This window comes from Otolemur garnettii, unplaced genomic scaffold (assembly GCF_000181295.1).
Source record: "Otolemur garnettii isolate 467f Iridium unplaced genomic scaffold, OtoGar3 scaffold00073, whole genome shotgun sequence".
Lineage (NCBI taxonomy): Eukaryota > Metazoa > Chordata > Mammalia > Primates > Galagidae > Otolemur > Otolemur garnettii.
This window is the reverse complement of record NW_003852468.1, coordinates 8,273,096-8,293,140: the sequence shown is the minus strand read 5'-3', so window position 1 is coordinate 8,293,140 and position 20,045 is coordinate 8,273,096. Positions and strand designations below refer to the sequence as shown.

Genomic DNA, 20,045 nt, shown 5'->3' with positions numbered 1-20,045 from the left:
AAGTTTGTCCAAAAGCTCTAATTTTATCATGTAAATATAAGAATTTGTAAGTTGAACCAATATACGATAACTTCCTTTCCTTCTGTGTGTTTCCTATTTTCAGTGATTTGTCCTATAACCAGCTGACCCGCCTGGATGAGTCTGCCTTTGTGGGTCTGAGCTTACTGGAGAAATTAAATTTAGGGGACAACAGAGTTACTCACATTGCTGATGGTGTGTTTAGGTTTCTCTCAAATCTTCAAGCACTGTAAGTACATCATCCTTTTGGCAGGGAGGGTTACTATTTTCTTTAACACAATAAAGCAAATTAATTACAAAACAACCATTCAGTCTGCAAACTTATGTATGCAAATATTTTGGGTTATTTTGTCCTGTGCCTCGGGGAAAGGGAGTCTTACAAGTCTCTATCCCTATACATTTTTTTCTTTTTTTCCTGAGACAGAGTCTCACTATGTCACCCTTGGTAGAGTGCTGTGGCATCACAGCTCACAGCAACCTCAAACTCTTGTATCCCTATAAATTTATTTATGTCAAGCCTATACTAGGCAGTTAAGTTTGTACTTTAATCACCTGTACACCACACCCTTTCCAAACCATAGTTGGTAGTGTCAAGAATGCGGTCATTTTCTTGTTTTTTTTGTTTGTTTGTTTGTTCTGTTTTGAGACAGCATCTCACTTTGTCACCCTCAGTAGAGTGCCATGGCGTCATTGCTCACAGCATCCTCAAACTCTTGGGGTCAAGCGATTTCTCTTGTCTCAGCCTCCTGGGAGGCTGGGACTACAGGCACTCGCCACAACACCCGGCTGTTTTTTAGAGGCAGGGTCTCACTCTGGCCCAGGGTGGTCTCAAACCTACCCGTGAGCTTGGGTGATCTACCTGCCTTGGCCCCCCCAGAATGCTCAGTCATTTTCTGGTTCCTCTAACCTTGATAGTGTACCATAACTACTAGTTTAATAAATACATATTTGTGTATTTTACTTTTTCATTCAAAAGGATGTAGGATGTGCAGTGGGAGCCGCTCTGGCAGGAAACGTGATCACTATTACTAGTTTGCTGCATGACTTTGAACAGAAGAAATGAACACTTACTGCCAGATGCTTTTAAATTCTAGGATGCTACTATTCTTTTCCTTATTTTGAGGATGAGGGTTCAGAGGGATTAAAATTGCTTTCTGAGAGTCACGTAGTGTTAAATGTTTGGGCTAGAATCAGAATGCATGTCTGTTTGATGCTAAAGGTCATGTGTGTCTCATCATATCTCCAGAGGAACAAAATCACTTGGCCTTTCCTGGGCTTCAGTTTTCTTGCCTCTTCATCCAGCAAAGGAAGGATGTAGTATCAGATGGTTTTTCAAGGCAATTTCAATTCTCAAATTCTGGTTCTAAAATTCTTTGGTTCTCAAACTTACTCAAATTACAGAGTATAAGAATACATTTTTATAATTTTGTATACTTGTATACAGTATTAAATTCTCTAGTATAATTTTACTGAATAAACAGGTATTTTAATGAAATAGAGTAATCTCAAACATGGAGCAGAATAAGAGAAAACAAAGAGTAATTAGTAGAATTTCTATATTCTTAAGTTTCCTGAATAGGAGACTTTGTGGTCATCAGGTTTAGAGTTGAAATAGTTTCAGAAGAGAGGAAGGCTCCCAACTCTGGGACCTAACATCAATGAAAAGGAAAGCATGATCATTTTGTGAAGGTGCATATATGTGCACAGGTGTGTGTGTGTTTGCTTGATTGTTTTATAACTTCTTTCAGATTTGGCCTTGAAAAATTTAAGATGATGTCTTTAAAGCTGTCTCTCAGATGAGTGTAAAAAACAAAATAAAGTGATTTCCTTTTTTTTTTTCCCTTTTCCAACATTATCAGAGGTGAGACTAGATCTTTGCAAACTCAAAAACTTGAATGTGAAGGCTGGGTATGGTGGCTCACGCCTGTAATCAAGAGTGAGACCCCATCTCTAAAAATAGCCAGGTATTGTGGCCGGCGCCTGTCGTCCCAGCTACTCAGGAGGCTGAGGCAAGAGAAGCTTGAGCCCAGGAATTTGAGGTTGCTGTGAGCTGTGATGCCATAGTACTCCACAGAGGACAACAAAGTGAAACTCTATCTCAAAAAAAAAAAAAAAAAAAAACCTTGGATACAGCTGCAGCCTTTTGGCAATTAAAGGAATGGCAAACTGGTTTTTTCAGTATACTGTTGATAATTACTTTCAGAATTAAAATTTAGGAGAGTAATTGCAGAAGTGAACAGTCGTTTAATGCCAAAGAGATTTAAGGCAGACTTAGGATACAATCTGAGAAACGCTAGCTTTCCCCCATGCTCTTGGAATTGAGTTCTGACTCAGTCTGGCAAATGGTTTCTGTTTATGCTGTGCTGTAGGGGAAGGGCAAAGTCCTGAAGGGTTGAGCAGCTAGTTGTTTCAGTGTTTCAAAATAAAATGAATTTTGTTAGCTTTTCACTTAAAGGTAGCCAGTTGAACAGAGGGATCTCCTATCTTCTTAATCAAAATCACACAACTTTACATGTGCCTTATAACACAAAAAGCTTTGTGCTTTATTTTATTATGAGATAACTTAAGAGAGCAAAAGTGATTAAATACTGTTAACTGGTATTTTTTCCATCAGCACATGGTGTGGTACAATTGCATTTCCTCTGAAAATGGAATAGTGGATTTTAAAAGATCTATACTTTCCCTTTTAAAGAAAATACAGTGACTACTCTAACACCTGACTATATCATTCTTGCTTCCCAGGGGGATTATTAACTGTGCTTGAGCTGTGAAACTCTATATTGATATTACTCTTTGTCAGCTATTTTAAGTTTAAGGGCCCAGGGGAAGGCTTGGGTCACCCAGAAATCCCACTAGTCTGAAATCAGATTTGTAAGCCGTACTTCCTTGCATCTTGAAATCCTCCTGCTTTTTGCGGGACCCTGTCTATAATTTTTAATATGCTTATACAATTAGGGATTGTTAGAAAGATTAATCTCTTAGCAGATTGCTTACTTTATTTATCAAGACCAGCTTAATTTTTTAGTTTATGAGGATCAGTTCTTCCATGTTATCACAGATATTCCTTAAGAAGCAGAATTGGGTCTTCATCATAAATAACTGTTAAAATAAGGATCAAAGGGCCAGGTGTGGTGGCTCACACCTATAATCCCAGCACTCGGGGAAGCTGAGGTGGGAAGATTGAGCTCAGGAGTTTGAGACTAGCCTGAGCAAGAGGGAGACCTCCCCACCCCATCTCTAAAAATAACTGGGCACCTGTAGTCCCAGCTACTCATGAGGCTGAGGCAAGAGAATAACTTGAGCCCAAGAGTTTGAGGTTGTTATGAGCTATGATGCCACAGCACTGTACCAAGAGAGCCAGAGTGAGATTCTGTCTCTTTAAAAAAAAAAGCTTCAAAATGAGTGTGGTGTACCTTGTTCCTGCTAGGATGCTGTCTGATGTTGTCAGGGTCATGTTGACTAACATAACCTGTCTTTGAAAATTTGTAGAGACTTAAGAAACAATGAAATTTCATGGGCCATAGAAGATGCTAGTGAAGCCTTTGCTGGACTGACAAGTCTCACTAAATTGTATGTATTTATTTATGTGTACAGAAGTATATTTTCAAGAACCACTTGTAAGTGTGATTGAATTATATTTATTTGATATGGCTAGAAAGTCTGAGTGGTGGTTTATCAGGTGGTGTTTCTCATTTTGGGAAGTAGTTATTGGTGGGGCACTTTTTATTGAAGAAAACGTTACAGTGGACACTTGAAAAGAAGTTATTCATGGAAGTGGAATTTCTATTCACGTAAAGGAAAGGCTCTGAGAAACTAGAGTTGAGCTGGTAATGGTAATCTGTTTAATTGTTTGAGATACATGAGTAATTTATCTAGCAGGAGAGGCTTCTCTCCCATAAGATTTTTAGATCTCCGATGAGAAGAATTTCTCCAAAGGGTCATACTTATTTCTTTGACCTGGTGATCTTTTGCTGAGAAGGGAGAAATGGGGAATATAAACCAACTTAGCATATGAAAGCTACCAGTTTATATCAGTGGTCAGGATGGTTGTTAAGAGGTACCTCTTTGAGCTTTGTATACTAATAGAAGTCGTTATGCTGTTGGTTAATAATAAAAATTTATAACTTTCTTAAAAATGTACATTCTGTATTAAATATGTGCAATATTTTATAAAATCATTGCTCAGTAAAGCTGTTTAAAATACAAAAAAAGACATTAAGCTTATTTTTGCCTTTTATAGTTAAGCGTTTAATGAATTTAATTTTGTTTAGTGGAGAGCTTTATTAGAAAGGTTTGTTTGTATTTCAGAATTTTACAAGGAAACCAGATTAAGTCAATTACAAAGAAAGCATTCATTGGTCTTGAATCTCTTGAGCATCTGTAAGTATTTTGCAGACATTTGCTTACTATATCATCTTTGCTGTTAACAGAGGTTTTCACAACTCTGTAGTGTTTATGTCACTTAATTATAGAAACAGTGACTGATAATGTTTCATTTCTATTTATTTCAGAGATTTGAACAATAATGCTATAATGTCTATCCAAGAAAATGCTTTTTCTCAGACTCACTTGAAAGAACTGTAAGTAATTTTTTTTTAAATCACCAATTAGATCTTTGTTCCTTCTTGTTGTGCTGTAAGTGTGATGAAAGTGATCTAAGTATTTCCAAAAGCACACCTTTCAGGCATGAAAAAAAAAGAAAGTGTTAATACGCAAGTTACTTTAATGCTGGATAAAATCATAAAACAATCCAACTGAAAAGTCCAGAGTATGTGGCACCAAGACTTCTTTTGCCTGTGCTCCCAATGCTTATAATTAGGGAATTGTAGCATGACCTCTTGTCCTTCATGTTTGCCCCTTTGTTCCTTTTTACCCCCCTGTTACTTTTTGGACTGCCATAAACATGTGTTCCTAGTTCTTACCCTTGGGGTAGTTGCAGTTAAGGTGGTGTGTGCTTTTGGTTTTTAGTTCTGAGGTGATCTAGCACGATAATTGTAATTGTCAGAGAGGATGTCTCCACTCTGTTGTAGAAATTACTAAAATGTTCAAAAACCGTTAAATAGTTGCAGTGGACAAACATACATACATATATATAATTTTATACCTCCTTATTTGTGATTTTTAAAAAATGCTCTTATTGGTTTAGAGATTTTCTTGGGGAAAGGAGTTTAGGGTGGGGTGTGGTGGTATTTTTAAACTCTGGTGATTTGGTTTAACAACTCCTGGACTGTAACAGTTCTTTTGCCTTGCCCGAAAGTTGCTCAAAGTAATACAACTGTCTGTGAAGCAGAACTGGTTCATGACAGAATGGAAATTCAGAATAAGCATTTAGCAGCTTCTAGCAATTTGAAATTACTATGACACTTTTATTGTAGCTTGCAAAATTGTTGTTTTGCAGTGGATTGGAAATTTAAAAAGCTGGTCTTTACCACAGATAATTTGAGATGTACTAGAACTATGTGAGTTTTCAAACTGCCTAAATTTGAATCCTTGCTCCATTCCTTATAAATTCCATGACAGTGGACAAATCATTTAGACTGACTCATTTTGTTTTATTTTATTTTTCTCAAAATGGGAATAGTACCACCTCAGGATTATGTGAAGATAAAATGAGAATTTTTTTACTCAAATGTGTAAGATACTATTCTGGATGCTGAAAACACAGCAGTGAACAAGACGAATCTCTGTGCTCATAGCGTATTACAGTAAATCCTAGTAAGGAAGGTAATAAACCAGTAGGTATGTGGTAATCTCATCATGTAGTAAGTATTCTGAGGAGAAAGAAAAGTAGGTCAAAGGTATGGAGAGTGATAGGGATTGCTATTTTAGATAGAGCAGTGAGGGAAAACTCTTCTGAAAAAACAGCATTTGAGTAAGGACTTCAGTGGAATGAAATGGCACACCATGTGAATAGTGGGTTAAGGGCTTTCCCAGCATGGGGAAGAACAAGTGAAATGAGGTCAGAAAGTTAAGGAGAAGCCAGATCATGTAGGGCCATCAGGAATTAAGATTTTGTTTTTCCTAAATGCATTAGGAAACACTGGAGGGTTTGCTCAGCTCAGAAGTTTGTACCTACTAAAAGTTGAATAACATTAATAACAACAGACATTAAAATACTATGAAAATCATTATGAGTTATTTTCTGCCAGGCTTTTGAAGTTAATTTTTTTTTTTTTGGTCTATTAAGATAAACTGTAATTGTGAGAATGCAATTTAATGTATAATTTGAATAGTAGATGAAAGCAAGTATTACAGTTGCGATCTTAAGAAAGTCATTTAATAATTTGGTAGTTGTGACAAAGATTCTTTGCTTGACCAAACTTTAGGCATGCTCTTAAAGTTTCTCCTATCTTATCTATGCTCGTGCTTGTAAAATCCAGTTTAAGGAAGAGCTCTTGTAAAACCAGTTTAGCAAGAAATCTTCCTCATTCTATGCCATTCCTCAGGTGATGCCTGATCCCTGTTGTCTGCAGTAAAAATCCTGTTAGGTGGACCTAGCCAAAGTCTTTCTTACTCCAGATGTTACTTCTTAGTAATTTTTCATCCACAAATGCACACCCTGGTCCTTAGCTAGGAATTTCCACTTGCCCATGCTGTATTCAAGAGTTGAGCCCAATCCCTTTCCCTCACTGCAAAATCTCATTGCTGTGGTTTCTATACTTGTCAAGATGGTTCTGAATAAAGTCTGCCTTACCATGCTTTAACAAGGATCAGGGAGTAATTTTTTCTTTAACAGTTATAGTGCTGTGACTCTGGTAGGATAAGATTCATCATTGGACCCCCGGACCTCTCACCCAGGACCCCAAGTGTGCACCTTTGAAGCTTTGTCTTTACTCCTGACTGATTGATCGGGGATCCAGTGGTGAGTCAGATTTGTGAACCATTGCTCTGGACAAACGTCCATTGAAGCTGGTAAGGAAAGATCTTGATTCTTAAGATTCTGATTATATTCTCTGAAACTGGGCTAGAGTCCCAGGCTTCTTTTGAAAGGTGCCTTTTGGGTGGAAGGATCGTTTTTCTGGCTCTTTTTCCTGAGTAGGGATTGCTCCCTGACTCCTTTGAGCTGAAGGTCCTTCCTAGAACTCTCTTAGACCTCGCTCTCCTTTCTGTTGGGTCCTCCTCGTTCTCCCATAGGAACATCTCTGTTTGAATTCCCTCTTGAACCAGGTGACAGTATGCTCCACCAGTATGCTCCAGAAGTAACATCTGGAGTAAGAGAGACAGAGTTGGTGGAGCTGATAATGTAGTGTTGAAGTACAACCTCTTTGTTGGAACCGTATTGGCTTCTTTGGAAAACTTAAGGTCTTCCCAAACTGGCTCCTAAGATCTCTCCCTCCCCATTGCTATTGTTTCTTCCTCCTCTTACCGCTTTTAACTTTCTCTCCACTTTCCTTAAATCCTTTGAGATGTCTCACTTCAAATCCCTACCTCTTCCATTCATCTGTTGATCCCTTCCAGACCTCCTTCCAGCCTCTTAGTCAACTGTACTTTACGCCACCTCCTTTGGGGGCTCTCAAAGGACTTCAGGGCTCCCAAAAGCAACCACTTGAGATTGAAAAGGAAAAAGGATAATTGGAAATAGACTATAAGTATTATATCTATACTAAAGTGGGCTTTGGAGATACCCAGATAGCACCAGATAGCTCCACAGCCTCAATGAGATGATTACACATTAGGGGCAAAGAAAATCTTGAAAGTCTCTTCAACTAATATTGGTAAACAGGTAACCTTAACTTGTCCCGTTTTTGTCAGAAACACAATTTGGATAAAAATGTACAATAAAATTAATTGCTTGATGCATGTCAAGTACAGCAGTCAAAGAGAGAAAAGAACTGTATATTAACATCTTTGCTTCTGTGATGTTTTTGACACTTGCCTAATTGTCAATAAAAGTAAAGATGGTGGCTAGCTTTGTTTAACATCCCATGAAAATTTCATGAGCTATTCAAATATAATTATTAAGGACAAGTGAATTAAATAAACATAAATGCGATAAAAGTTTATGTATGAACTTTTCAACAAGAGTTACATTTATAAAATATATTTACTCAAAAATTTTAGTTTGAAAAACCTTGGCTAACTTGAAACCATAAAGCTGTATTGTTAATAGTCACATACCAAAGCTGAGGGGTCAGGACTGACCCCACCAAAGGTGTTTTCCGCACATCTGGTTAAGCGGGACAACAGACTGCAAGAAAACCTTTGGTGCAGTCAGCCTCTCCCCCCAATGCTCACCACCCCTTAAGGCACACACTGGTATTCAGTTGTTAGGTTGAATGATATTCATTGAATATCTAGATTATATCCAAGTAAAATACTGAACCGTTAATTGCTGAATATCAATTTAAATTTAAATACTTTTGGCTTAAATCTTACATAAAGATAAAATGTATTTGGGTCTGTTCATAAACATGTCCTGTGCTGCATTGAAAAATTACATTATGAGGATAATTTATATTCTGCTTATAGAAATTAAGAAATGTTACATTCATAAATTTCTTAATATGCAGAATGTTGGTGTGTGACAGCTTGTTATTGCTGACTTCTTAGTTTTCGCTAGAAATTAAGGTTACTAAGAGTTGATAATTCTAGTTTATGTAAGTGAAACTCCTGGGAATAATGGCAAGAACAATAGCAACACTGTATACAAGAAGAGTAGGATATGTTTTTGGTAAGAAAAAGTATGAGATATGAAGATATGGATGAGGAAAAAGAAAAGTAATTTTGTCTTAGTTTGGAGGTTATTTGAAAGTTTTTTCAGAATGGAAAAGAATGTAACAAAAACTGAATGGATATAGGAAGTTGAGAAGAGAGAGGGAGAGAATCTCATGTGATTAAGTTGGCTAAAATTGAGTGAATTTATTATAAGAGTTTTTTTTTTGAGGCAGAGCCTCAAGCTGTCACCCTGGGTAGAGTGCCATGGCATCACTGATCACAGCAACCTCTAACTCCTGGGCTCAAGCGAGTCTCCTGCCTCAGCCTCCCAAGTAGCTAGGGCCACAGGTGTCCATCACAATGCCCGGCTATTTTTTTTTTTTTTTGGTTGCAGCCATCATTGTTGTTTGGCGGGCCCAGACTAGATTCGAGCCTGCCACCTTAGGTGTATGTGGCTGGCGCCTTAGACACTTGAACCACAGGCGCCAAGCTATAAGAGTTTTTAAAAAAATTTTCAGTATCAGTATTGTGCCTATGCAAAATTAAAATTTCATTTTCGTCGGCTTGGTGCCTGTGGCTCAAGTGTCTAAGGCACCAGCCACATACACCCAAGGTGGCGGGTTCAAATCCAGCCTGGGCCTGCCAAAACAACAATCATGGCTGCAACCAAAAAATAGCCAGGCATTGTGGCAGGTGCCTGTGGTCCCAGCTACTTGGGAGGCTGAGGCAGGAGACTTTCTTGAGCCCAGGAGTTGGAGGTTGCTGTGAGCTGTGAAGGAGGATAGCTTGAGGCTCTGTCTCAAATTTTCATTTTCGTTCATCTGTTGGAAGGACAAAGTTTTCTTGGATGATTGAGCTTCTTTTGATAAGAGAAAGTTTTCTCTTTATCTTTTAAATAATCTGCCTACAAAATATTCTTTATTTTATCAAAATAAATTCCTGTGTTTCATGTTGTCTGTCTGTCTCTCTCTTTTTTTTGAGGCAAAGTCTTACTCTGTTACCCCAGGCTAGAGTATCTGTGGCATCAGCCTGGCTCACAGCAACCTCAAACTCCTGGGTTCAGTCCATGAATCTTCCTGCCTCAGCCTCCCAAGTAGCTGGGACTACAGGCACCTCCCACGATGCCCAGCTAATATTTTCTGTTTTTAGCAGAGAGGGGGTCTTGCTCTTACTCAGGCTGGTCTTGAACTTTGGAGCTCAAAGAAAATTGAGTTGTCTTGATAATTAAAAGAATTAAGTTTTGTTCATAGCTATGTAATATTCTGTATTTGCTGTTACAATCTTTGTCTCTTTAGTTAAATAGGTAAGAATTATTTCGTAATTATGTGATTCTATTTAATCAAGGATTAATTGATTAATTTTTGACAACTTCTCCAAATCAAATTCTAAATAAAATCGTTTCAGCCTTGAATTAGCTTTGAGATTTTCCAGAGGGCTCCTAGAAAATCTTAAAGGATTTGTCTTTAACCCTATAAAAAGCGAGATATTAAACTAATAGTGTTTATTTGGTATGCTATGTGAGGAACACTGTCAAATCAGAAGTGATGCTAAAACTTCTGTAGGTTGTATTTGTGTGGGTATGCATTTAATAATATAGGTGTTAAGTTGTCTGAAGTTCATAGGAATTTGTCAGTACCCTCTTCATGGTATGTCTGGCATATGTTATTAGCCATAATTTTGGTTATTATGTTAAAATGTTGTATGCTACAGAAATAACTAAATTTACTTATCAAATGAACTCTCATCAGATCTTTAATCACGGCCATTGTAAGTTGTTTTGTCAGTCAGTCAGTTACTTGTTTTACTCTGATGCTTTCCTGAAAGCTTTGCAAGCAGCTGTTACCCAGAAGTGCTTCATCTTTACAGAGAGATTCATGGAAAAGACTCTGACAAATACAAGTTTCTGAGACTTTTAAGATCATACCATCAGACAGAGGAAGAATTTCAACAACACTAATGAAGAAGTCAGTGGTTTCATGAAACTATTAATTCAAAATCAAGCAGGACAAGAATTAATTATATGGAACCAAATGAATTGATAATAGGACAATTCTTGTTTTGAAACATTGCTGGTTCCTAATGTTGTATTTCCAGATTTAAGGAACCCATTTCTGTTTTCTCTTAAGCTATCTACAACTTACAGCAGTTTGGCAAAATACACTTTTTACAAGAAGTGAAACTTTTTTTCTCCCTGCCTGATCTCCCCCAAATTCAGAAACTTAGTATTATTTTCATGGCAATATAATTATTTGCATAAGTTCAGGAGGAATCTGTTCTTGTAACAGGGCATAATTGAGAACTTTAGTTATATTACCAAGCTTTGACCAGAATATTGTATTTGAGAATGATGTGTAAAATTTGATATGACCAGAGATAGCTTTAAGGAACTAGTGTTGATTTTTTTTTTTAGGCACAAATCCTAATAACGCCCCTTTTGTTAAAACTGGCCTGATAACCTCACTTACAGGGTTCTTGGCCTTATAGGTGAGTAAAGGAGGCCACTTCTTGGCAGCCCTAGAAACTTTTGAATATTTTGATAATTTCAAGAAGAGAAGATTTCAGCCCAAACTAGGTATTAAAGGTAAAGTCTCCTTTACCTTTAAAGGAGAGTTCCTGGGTTGGCTTCCTAGCCTTGAGGAAGCTTTTAAAAATTGAGTCTAGGCTCAGCGCCTGTAGCTCAGCGGCTAGGGTGCCAGCCACATACACCAGGGCTGGCAGGTTTGAACCCAGCCTGGGCCTGCCAAACAACAATGGCAACTACAACAAAAAATAGCGGGGCCTTATGGCAGGCGCTTATAGTCCCAGCTACTTGGAAGGCTGAGGCAAGAGAATCACTTAAGCCCAAGAGTTTGAGGATTGTTGTGAGCTGTGATGCCACGCCACTCTACTGAGGATAACCTAGTGAGAATCTGTCTCAAAAAATAAATAAACAAAAATAAAAATTGAATCTAAGATTTTTCTGGAAAAATTCCAGCAAAGCAAATTCAAAAGGCCTCTGTGGTCAATTACCATTCTTACTGCACTTAAGTAAATGATTAGGCCAAATCTATCGAGACCAGACTTACTCTGTAAACTAGTAGAAAAGGGGAGGTGATTATAGAGAGAGTTTGTTTGTTTGTCTGTTTCACTATAGTAGAAAACTGTAGTGCACCCTTGTGGGTTTTGTCCTGTACACTTTGACTTCTTACTAAATTCTCAGTTCTTTTAGCTTCTTCCAATATCTGGCAACAACTCTCCAAACAACTGTTTCTCATTTTTTCCCTCTCCTCCTGACTGGCACAACTAATGAAACCGCCCCTATCTGAAGCCCTACAAGCTGAAGCAGGATGACTTGATAGGAACTTTAGAGCAGTCCCCATGAACTGACCATGTATGGACAACCATGGCTATTGCTATGTGGGCCACTCAAAAAGTTCTCCTCATGACATTAATGTTCTATGACATTACTAGAGACAGACTGCAAACAGAGATAAACTGTCACATTATCATGGCCTGTCCTCATTCCATCTGAAGACGCTTCAAGCCCAGCATCTAGAAGTCTTCTTGATTGACTGCCCTCTGGACTCAAAACTATATTTATAGTTTGTTCTAATGATTAATCTTTATTATATTTTTATAGAAATTCCCTTCATTAAATACCTGATAGCTCACACCATCTGCTACGAAGTCCCAACAGATTATTCACTTGGTCCTTAATAAGCAAAAGATGACAAAATGAGAAAGTTGACCTACATTAATTATTCAAGGGAAGGAAGAGGCAGGTTTCTTTTTTTCTTGAACAAGAGGCAATACTGACAGATTACTGTGCTGACAGTGCTTTAATGAGTATCATTATTGAAGTACTCCAGATCATTTGCTTTCTTTGCTTTTAAGTGGACAGGACATTTAAGAGGTCATTGAGAGAAAATACTGTTTGGTTTGTTTTTTCCAGATATACTTCATAGGCGTATTACAGACCACAACTAATTATTCATTGGTTCTTAATTTAAGTTGCAATGCACTTTGTCACAGTGCTGTAGTGTTTTTAGATGAAATAATTTGAAAATAATCATATAGTCCTGCAGTTCCCAGCCCCCAGGCCGCAGGTCGGTACTTGTCCATGGCCTGCTAGGAACCAGGCCTCACAGCAGGAGGTGAGCAGCAGGCAAGCTGGCAAGGCTTCGTCTACACTTACAGCCACTCCCATTGCTTCAGTCACTGCCTGACCCGTGTCAGATCCCCCTTCCATGCAGAAATTGTCTTCCATGATGCTATAAAGGTTGGGGACTACTGATATATCCTGCTACAACAAAGATTTCTCTCTGCCCCAGTATGTAGTAAGCTTAACTCTAAACTAGCGGTTCTTATCCTGTGGGTTGCGACCCACAGAACTGTATTAAAGAGCTGCGGCATTAGGAAGGTTGAGAACCACTGCTCTAAATTATTATGGGAAAAACTTTAAAACTTTAAAATTTAAAGAAACATGCCATGAACTGAACACTCATATACCCTTTATCTAGATTCAATTGTTAAGTTTTTGCCAAATTTGTTATACTCTCATCGCTCTCATTTTTATTCTCTCTCTACACACATACACACACATTCTCTCTCAGGCACAGAGGGTTTTTTAAATTTATTTTTTAATTATTATTACTTTTTTTTTTTTTTTAAGAGATGGAGTCTCACTTTGTCGCCCTTTGTAGAATGCCATGGCGTCACAGCTCATAGCAACCCCCAGCTCTTGGGCTTAGGTGATTCTCTTATCTCAGCCTCCTGAGTAGCTGGGACTACAGGTGCCCGCCAAAACACCTAGCTATTTTTTTTTTCTTCAGTTTTTGGCTGGGGCCAGGTTTGAACCTACCACCTCTGGTATATGGGGCCAGCGCCCTACTCCTTTGAGCCACAGGCACTGCCCCAATTTTTTAATTATTTTTATTAAATCATAACTTTGTACATTGATGCATTTATGGGGTTCAGGGTACTGCTTCATATACAATGTGAAATGTTTACATTGAACTAAGTAACACATCATCACAATTATACTCATTTCTTTATAGTTTTGAAATGTACCATTGCATCATCCACATTAGGTAAGGTCCCCCCAAATATCCCCCCTCACCTCCCCTCTCTCTTCCCTTCTACTTTCTGGACTGTAGTTATGTTTTGCCATTCGTATGAGTGTGTAGGTGGTTATATATTGATTTCATAGTAATATTGAGTACATTGGATACTGTTTTTTCCATTTTTGAGATACTTTACTAAGAAGAATATGTTCCAGCTCCATCCAGGTAAACATAAAAGATGTGAAGTCTCCATCTTTTTTATGGCTGCATAGTATTCCATGGTGTTACATATACCACAATCTATTTATCCATTCATGGGTCGATGGGCACTTGGGCTGTTTCCATGTCTTGGCTATTATGAATTGGACTGCAATAAACATACGCACAGAGTTTTTTTGCTTACTATTGTGGACGTCATGACACTTCACCCCCTAAATACTTGAGAGTATATTTTCTGAGAACAGGGACATTTTTCTATGTAAACACATTATCATTATCTCACACCCAAGGAAATTAATACTGATTAAATAATATTATCTAATAAACAGCCCATACTCAAATTTCCCCAGTGTCAAAAGTGTCTTTTGTAGATTTTTTTCCAATTAAGTGTCGTGCATTTTCTTTGTAATACTTGTACTGGCTTTTCAGTTTCTTCGAAGTGGGTCCCTTGCCACCCTTGTTCTCCTCCTCTGCAGTGTCTTTCATGACATTAACATATTTAAAGAATTGAAGCTGATGGTCTGAATTTCTTTTCTCATAATTAGATTCAGGTTAAACAGTTTTGACTTAAGAAGTGCATAGGTGTGTGGTAAGATTTTAATGCTGAAGGTATTAAGAATGAAAAATAAAAGAAAGGGTATTTTTGCTTTTTTCTTTTCTGCAGGATTCTGAACACAAGCAGTTTGCTCTGTGACTGCCATTTGAAGTGGTTACTTCAATGGCTGGTTGATAATAATTTCCAGCATTCTGTGAATGTAAGCTGTGCACACCCTGAGTGGTTAGCAGGACAAAGCATCCTGAATGTGGATCTGAAAGATTTTGTCTGTGGTTTGTATTCTTGTTTTAAAAATTTATATATTATCCACTATCTTAAATTAAAACAGGGGAAAAAAAAAAAAAAGGAACCAGAAGCATATTTCCATGTCTCTATGTTTTTCTCCAACCTGTGTTTCAGTGATTACGTTTTTGTATTTTTGTAATCATTGGTTAAATTTTATATTCTCTGTTTTGATATTTTATAAGCAGTGTTTTTCTTTTTTTCTTTTTGAGACAGAGTCTCAAGCTGTCACCCTGGGTAGAGGCTGTGGCGTCACAGCTCACAGCAACTTGAGACTCTTGTGCTTAAGTGATTCTCTTGCTTCAGCCTCCCAAGCAGCTGGGACTACAGGCACCCGCCACAACTCCTGGCTTTCTTTTTTTTTGGTTGTAGTTGTTGTTGTTATTTGGCAGGTCCAGGCTGGATTCAAACCTCCCAGCTCCCGTGTATGTGGCTGGCGCCCCAGCTGGTGAGCCACAGGCACCACACCTTCATAAGCAGTGTTTTCCACCATATTTTTAGGTGATCGTTTTAAATGGCATAGTTATAGTGTTTTTATGAATGTTGGCCTTTCCCTTTTAGGGTTATTGTTAATCTTTATCCAGTAGTAAGATTCCTGAATCAAAAGCATGATTTTTTTTTTTATTTTAACGTGGATACTTTTTGTAGATCTTGAAAAGTACCACCAGGTGTTTTCACAAAAGATAGCACTAGTTTATGTTGTCACCAGCAGTATATGAATGTTCTGATTTCACGTGCTTTGTATTTTTGATGTAGTTTCTTAAAGTGGCAGTTTTGGTTTGTCCTTGAAAGTAGGGGGATAATCATAGGCCAGTTGTCCTGATTCTAGCACTCAAAATTTCAAGTAATGAACCATATTGTTCTTTCTCAACTTGGAAAATTTTTCCTTCACACTTAACTCTCCTTTAACGTGAAATGACTGATCCTTAGCTTTACATGGGAGAACTTGTAGATCATTATATCCATTTTGCATGTCACTTGTATCTCTGATCATTTGGGTACCTGTGTATTGCCAGATGTTTTTTCACATTTTACTTAAGGATGCTTGAGACATTTGGAAGTTCAGGCCCACATAGTGCTTCCATTGTTTTTACGAATTTTAAAGAAAAAAACAAAAAAATCTTTAGTAAAGATTAAATTGTTTATATTCTAGGCAGCACCTGTGGCTCAAAGGAGTAGGGCGCTGGCCCCATATGCCAGAGGTGGTGGATTCAAACCCAGCCCTGGCCAAAAACCTGCCCCCCCCCCAAAAAAAATTTGTTTATATTGCTACACGTTCCCTTTTAACTTAATTTTAAATGTAGATATGTATTTTATCCTCCTTTTCCACTTTTAACTTATATGGCACAATGAGATGTTGTCCAATAAAGATATTAGTTAAGATTTCAGGCTGGGAAAGGTGGCTCACTCCTGTAATCTTAGCACTGTAGGAGCCGGGGGTGGGTGACTTGCCTGAGCTCAAGCGTTTGAGACCAGCCTGAGCGAGAGTGAGACCCTATCTCTACTAAAAATAGAAAAACTAGCCAGGTATTGTGGTAGGCACCTGTAGTCCCAGCTGCTTTGTAGGCTGAAGCAAGAGGGTTGCTTGAACTCAAGAGTTTGAGGTTGCTGTGAGCTATGATGCCAAGGCACTCTGCTCAGGGCAACAGAGTGAAACTCTTGTCTCCAAAAAAAAAAAAAAAAATTCATTTACCTGCTTGTCTGAATCAGTCAAATAATATTTTTATTTGTGAATCTGTATTTTATTAGCCAAGCCTAAGCCAATCTTGATTTGGACATTTGACATGTCTGGAATTTTTTATTAATTTAAGTGAAAACTATGCACATAAAAAGTACTTTCAAATAAATTGTTTTATTAATAGGTATTCCCTGTGAAATATAAGTTCATAATTACCATGTTATGTCTTGGCACAGAGAGGATAGTGGTTATATACATGTTTGAATATGTATCATATACATATATATACAAAGGATAATAGAACTTGTCTTGAAAGTCTGATGTAAAGTTTCTCTTTTTCCCCATAACTGGTGCTACCTAAGAAGTATATTCTAAGCATACAAGTGACAGTAGGGAACAGTAAAAAGACTGCTAAAACCTGAGGTCAAGAAACCTGAGTTGCAGTCCAGGTTCTGCCGTTGGCTCACAGGCCTTTGAGCAAGTCATTTGACATTTCTCGGCCTCATTTTGCCCATCAAGGAAATAAACAAGGGAATTAGGCTTCAGTGCTAAAGTCTTTTTCGACCTTAACATACCACTTTGTAAACAGAACTCAGTTTTACAGTATTTGTTTTAAAACTGAATCTAAAGAAGCAAAGATAAAAAACTGATTTGGCTACTCCTGCATTTTTTCCCCTTAGATGATTTTCTCAAGCCACAAATGAGGGTACATCCTGAAAACACAGTTGCTCTACGAGGCATGAACGTGACTCTGCTGTGCACTGCCGTGAGCAGCAGCGACTCACCCATGTCCACTATGTGGCGAAAAGATAGTGAAATCCTCTATGATGTGGATATTGAGAATTTTGTTCGTTATCGGCAGCAAGCTGGAGAAGTTCTGGAATATACCAGTATCTTACATCTTTTCAATGTGAATTTCACAGATGAAGGAAAATACCAGTGTATTGTTACTAATCACTTTGGTTCTAATTACTCTCAGAAAGCCAGACTGACTGTGAATGGTAAGGAATTCCACCCCTTGATCTTTTTTTTTTTTTTTTGGTAGTTTAGAAGAATTTTTCATGTTCAGTTTTTAAATCACTTGACAAAATAAATTAGGCTAAACCTTATATTTGAAGGGAGAATCTTATTGTTGACTTTTGGGTTGTGGGTGGGATTGTTGGATTAGCTGGTCTGCCTACTTCTCTCTCTGGACCTAACTATTCACACTGGTGCCATGGCCAGATTAGAATGTGCTGCAGAGGGGGACATCCTGCACCTCAGACTTACTGGTCTTTATTTGAAGGGTAGAGGTCACTGGTTGAGGAGTAAATTTTGTAGATCTACTTTCACTATTTTCACTATTTGTGCTTTTGAAAACATTCTTTGGAAATTCTGTTTTCTTTCTAGAGCTATAAATCTCTCCTGAGCTATGAAATTTATTCCTAATGGGCCATCTAATAATAACTAGGACATTTAGTAGGACATTTCTAGGTCTAGTGATCGTTATTATTGTCTAAATGTAGTCACAGAATCATGTTTTGAAATTAATGCTTTTCTCTGTGGCTACAAAAAACTTCTCCAAAATGGTGTGGTGTATCTGTAGCTTGTGCGATTGGCACATTATCTGCCATATGAGTTGTATTTAACTTATGATAGTTTTGAGCCCAGGACCTCATGAAGCATATATAACTCACACATCTCTTGACCTATTTTGATAATAAAAGACCATGACCCCAAGGAAAAAAATTTTTTTCTAGTGTGACAGTCAGTGTGTTGAATAACTATTAACATTTTAGGCTTTGTGTAGCTGAAGGATGTACTTGTTGTGTCTTCTGTATTTTTCAATGAGATTTTTGAAGGCATAAATTGGTTTTTTTGCATGGAGTTCCCATGACAGCTTTGTAGATTTTAGTTTGGGAAGTACTGTTTCGCTATGTAAGTGAGGGAGTCACAGTAAATGTCAGGTTCTAAAATAGGGAGTTAGACAGGTTTGTGGCCGTAGGTTTTCTCTCTTTCCATCAGATGATCACATAAGTATCACACATCCCAGATGAGTTAGTTGTCACTGTGCTTTAGATACTCTGAAGTTCTGGGAGAAGAGATGGCCTCTGAATCTATATTCACTCTCAATCCAAAGAGCATGTCTTTTCAGAGAAGTAGAGCATTACAATAGCTAGTGTCTCACCTACTGGACTCTTAGGTGTGGTTCTCCACCCCTCCCACCCCCTCAGCCCCTCACTCACTTTTTCTGGATGATCTTTCTTGCAACAGAGATGCCATCTTTTCTGAAAACGCCAATGGATCTAACGATTCGCACTGGTGCCATGGCCAGATTAGAATGTGCTGCAGAGGGACACCCTGCACCTCAGATTTCCTGGCAGAAAGATGGTGGTACTGACTTTCCTGCGGCTCGAGAAAGACGAATGCACGTCATGCCCGAAGATGATGTCTTCTTTATTGCCAATGTGAAAATAGAAGACATGGGAGTCTACAGCTGCATGGCACAAAATACAGCAGGAGGCCTCTCAGCAAATGCCTCGCTAACAGTGTTAGGTACGGTGCTGCTCAGAGGGGCCAGGCTTTTGTTGGAGCCTTTTGGGAGCTGCTCTTTCTCACTGAGCAAGAAAAACAATGTTGAGATCATTGTTGTGATTCTTATGTATTTCTTATTTTGCCATTTGTTATGTAGGGTTATATCAGTCTAGAATGTTTCTGCGTCAGATAACTGACATGTAGGAAAATGTGAGCAAAAGCAGGGATTTTTTATTACATGAGTTAAAAATTCAAATTCCTTTGTCAACTTCCAGTTTTATGTCTTGCTGTGTAAGGTTTCTACTGTATGTATTTTTTTAAACTATTCAGTGTGTTTGCATTCAGAGTTCTGCTATTTTTCCTGTAAGAATCTAGCCATTTGATACTGTTTCACATATAGTTTCACAGCCTAAGATAATGTAATGGTTTTTCCCCCTACTTCATTGTTTGAAAATTTTCATGCTTCTCTTAATCCGATGTTCTGGTAAAATGTCTTTTTTCTAAAAATTTTCCCGGAATAGCTTAGTTTATTTATTTATTTTTTTGAGACAGAGCCTCAAGTGTCCCCCTAGGTAGAGTGCTATGGCTTCACTGCTCACAGCAACCTCCAACTCCTGGGCTTAAGCAAGTCTTCTTGCCTCAGTCTCCCAAGTAGCTGGGACCACAGGTGCCCGCCACAACGCCTGGCTATTTTTTGGTTGCAGCCATTATTGTTGTTTGGCGGGCCTAGGCTGGATTTGAACCCATCACCTTAGGTGTATGTGGCTGGCGCCTTAGCCACTTGGGCCACAGGCGCTGAGCCGAGGTTTGTTTGTTTGTTTTTTTCTCTTATCAGAATACTGTGCTTCATGAAACTCAAATCCAAAACAAATTCTACTTTCTAGTTCTATATTTCTCTGGATGCAGGGTGTTTTGTTTTTAAGTTTATGGTTAGTGTTATTCACTTGTATAATATGGAAAATAAATAGTTTATTAGTTTAAAAACGTAAGACAGACAGAAAATTTAGAAAAGAAAGGGAAAATCACTTAAACACTGTGAAAGATTTTAGCATATTTATTCAAGACTTTTCTTTTTTTTTTT

The 20,045-nt window shown here is 38.0% G+C and overlaps 1 protein-coding gene across 1 annotated transcript in view; it reads left to right on the top strand.

The window, feature by feature from the left end:
• Positions 1 to 20,045, top strand: part of LRIG2 (leucine rich repeats and immunoglobulin like domains 2) — a 56,969-nt gene that overhangs the window by 27,091 nt on the left and 9,833 nt on the right. The window contains exons 7-13 of the mRNA XM_012807613.2: positions 104 to 247; positions 3,508 to 3,588; positions 4,327 to 4,398; positions 4,530 to 4,598; positions 14,599 to 14,762; positions 17,131 to 17,451; positions 18,704 to 18,985. Coding sequence (XP_012663067.1) covers positions 104 to 247; positions 3,508 to 3,588; positions 4,327 to 4,398; positions 4,530 to 4,598; positions 14,599 to 14,762; positions 17,131 to 17,451; positions 18,704 to 18,985 — 1,133 coding nt within the window. The remainder of the gene's footprint in view (positions 1 to 103; positions 248 to 3,507; positions 3,589 to 4,326; positions 4,399 to 4,529; positions 4,599 to 14,598; positions 14,763 to 17,130; positions 17,452 to 18,703; positions 18,986 to 20,045) is intronic.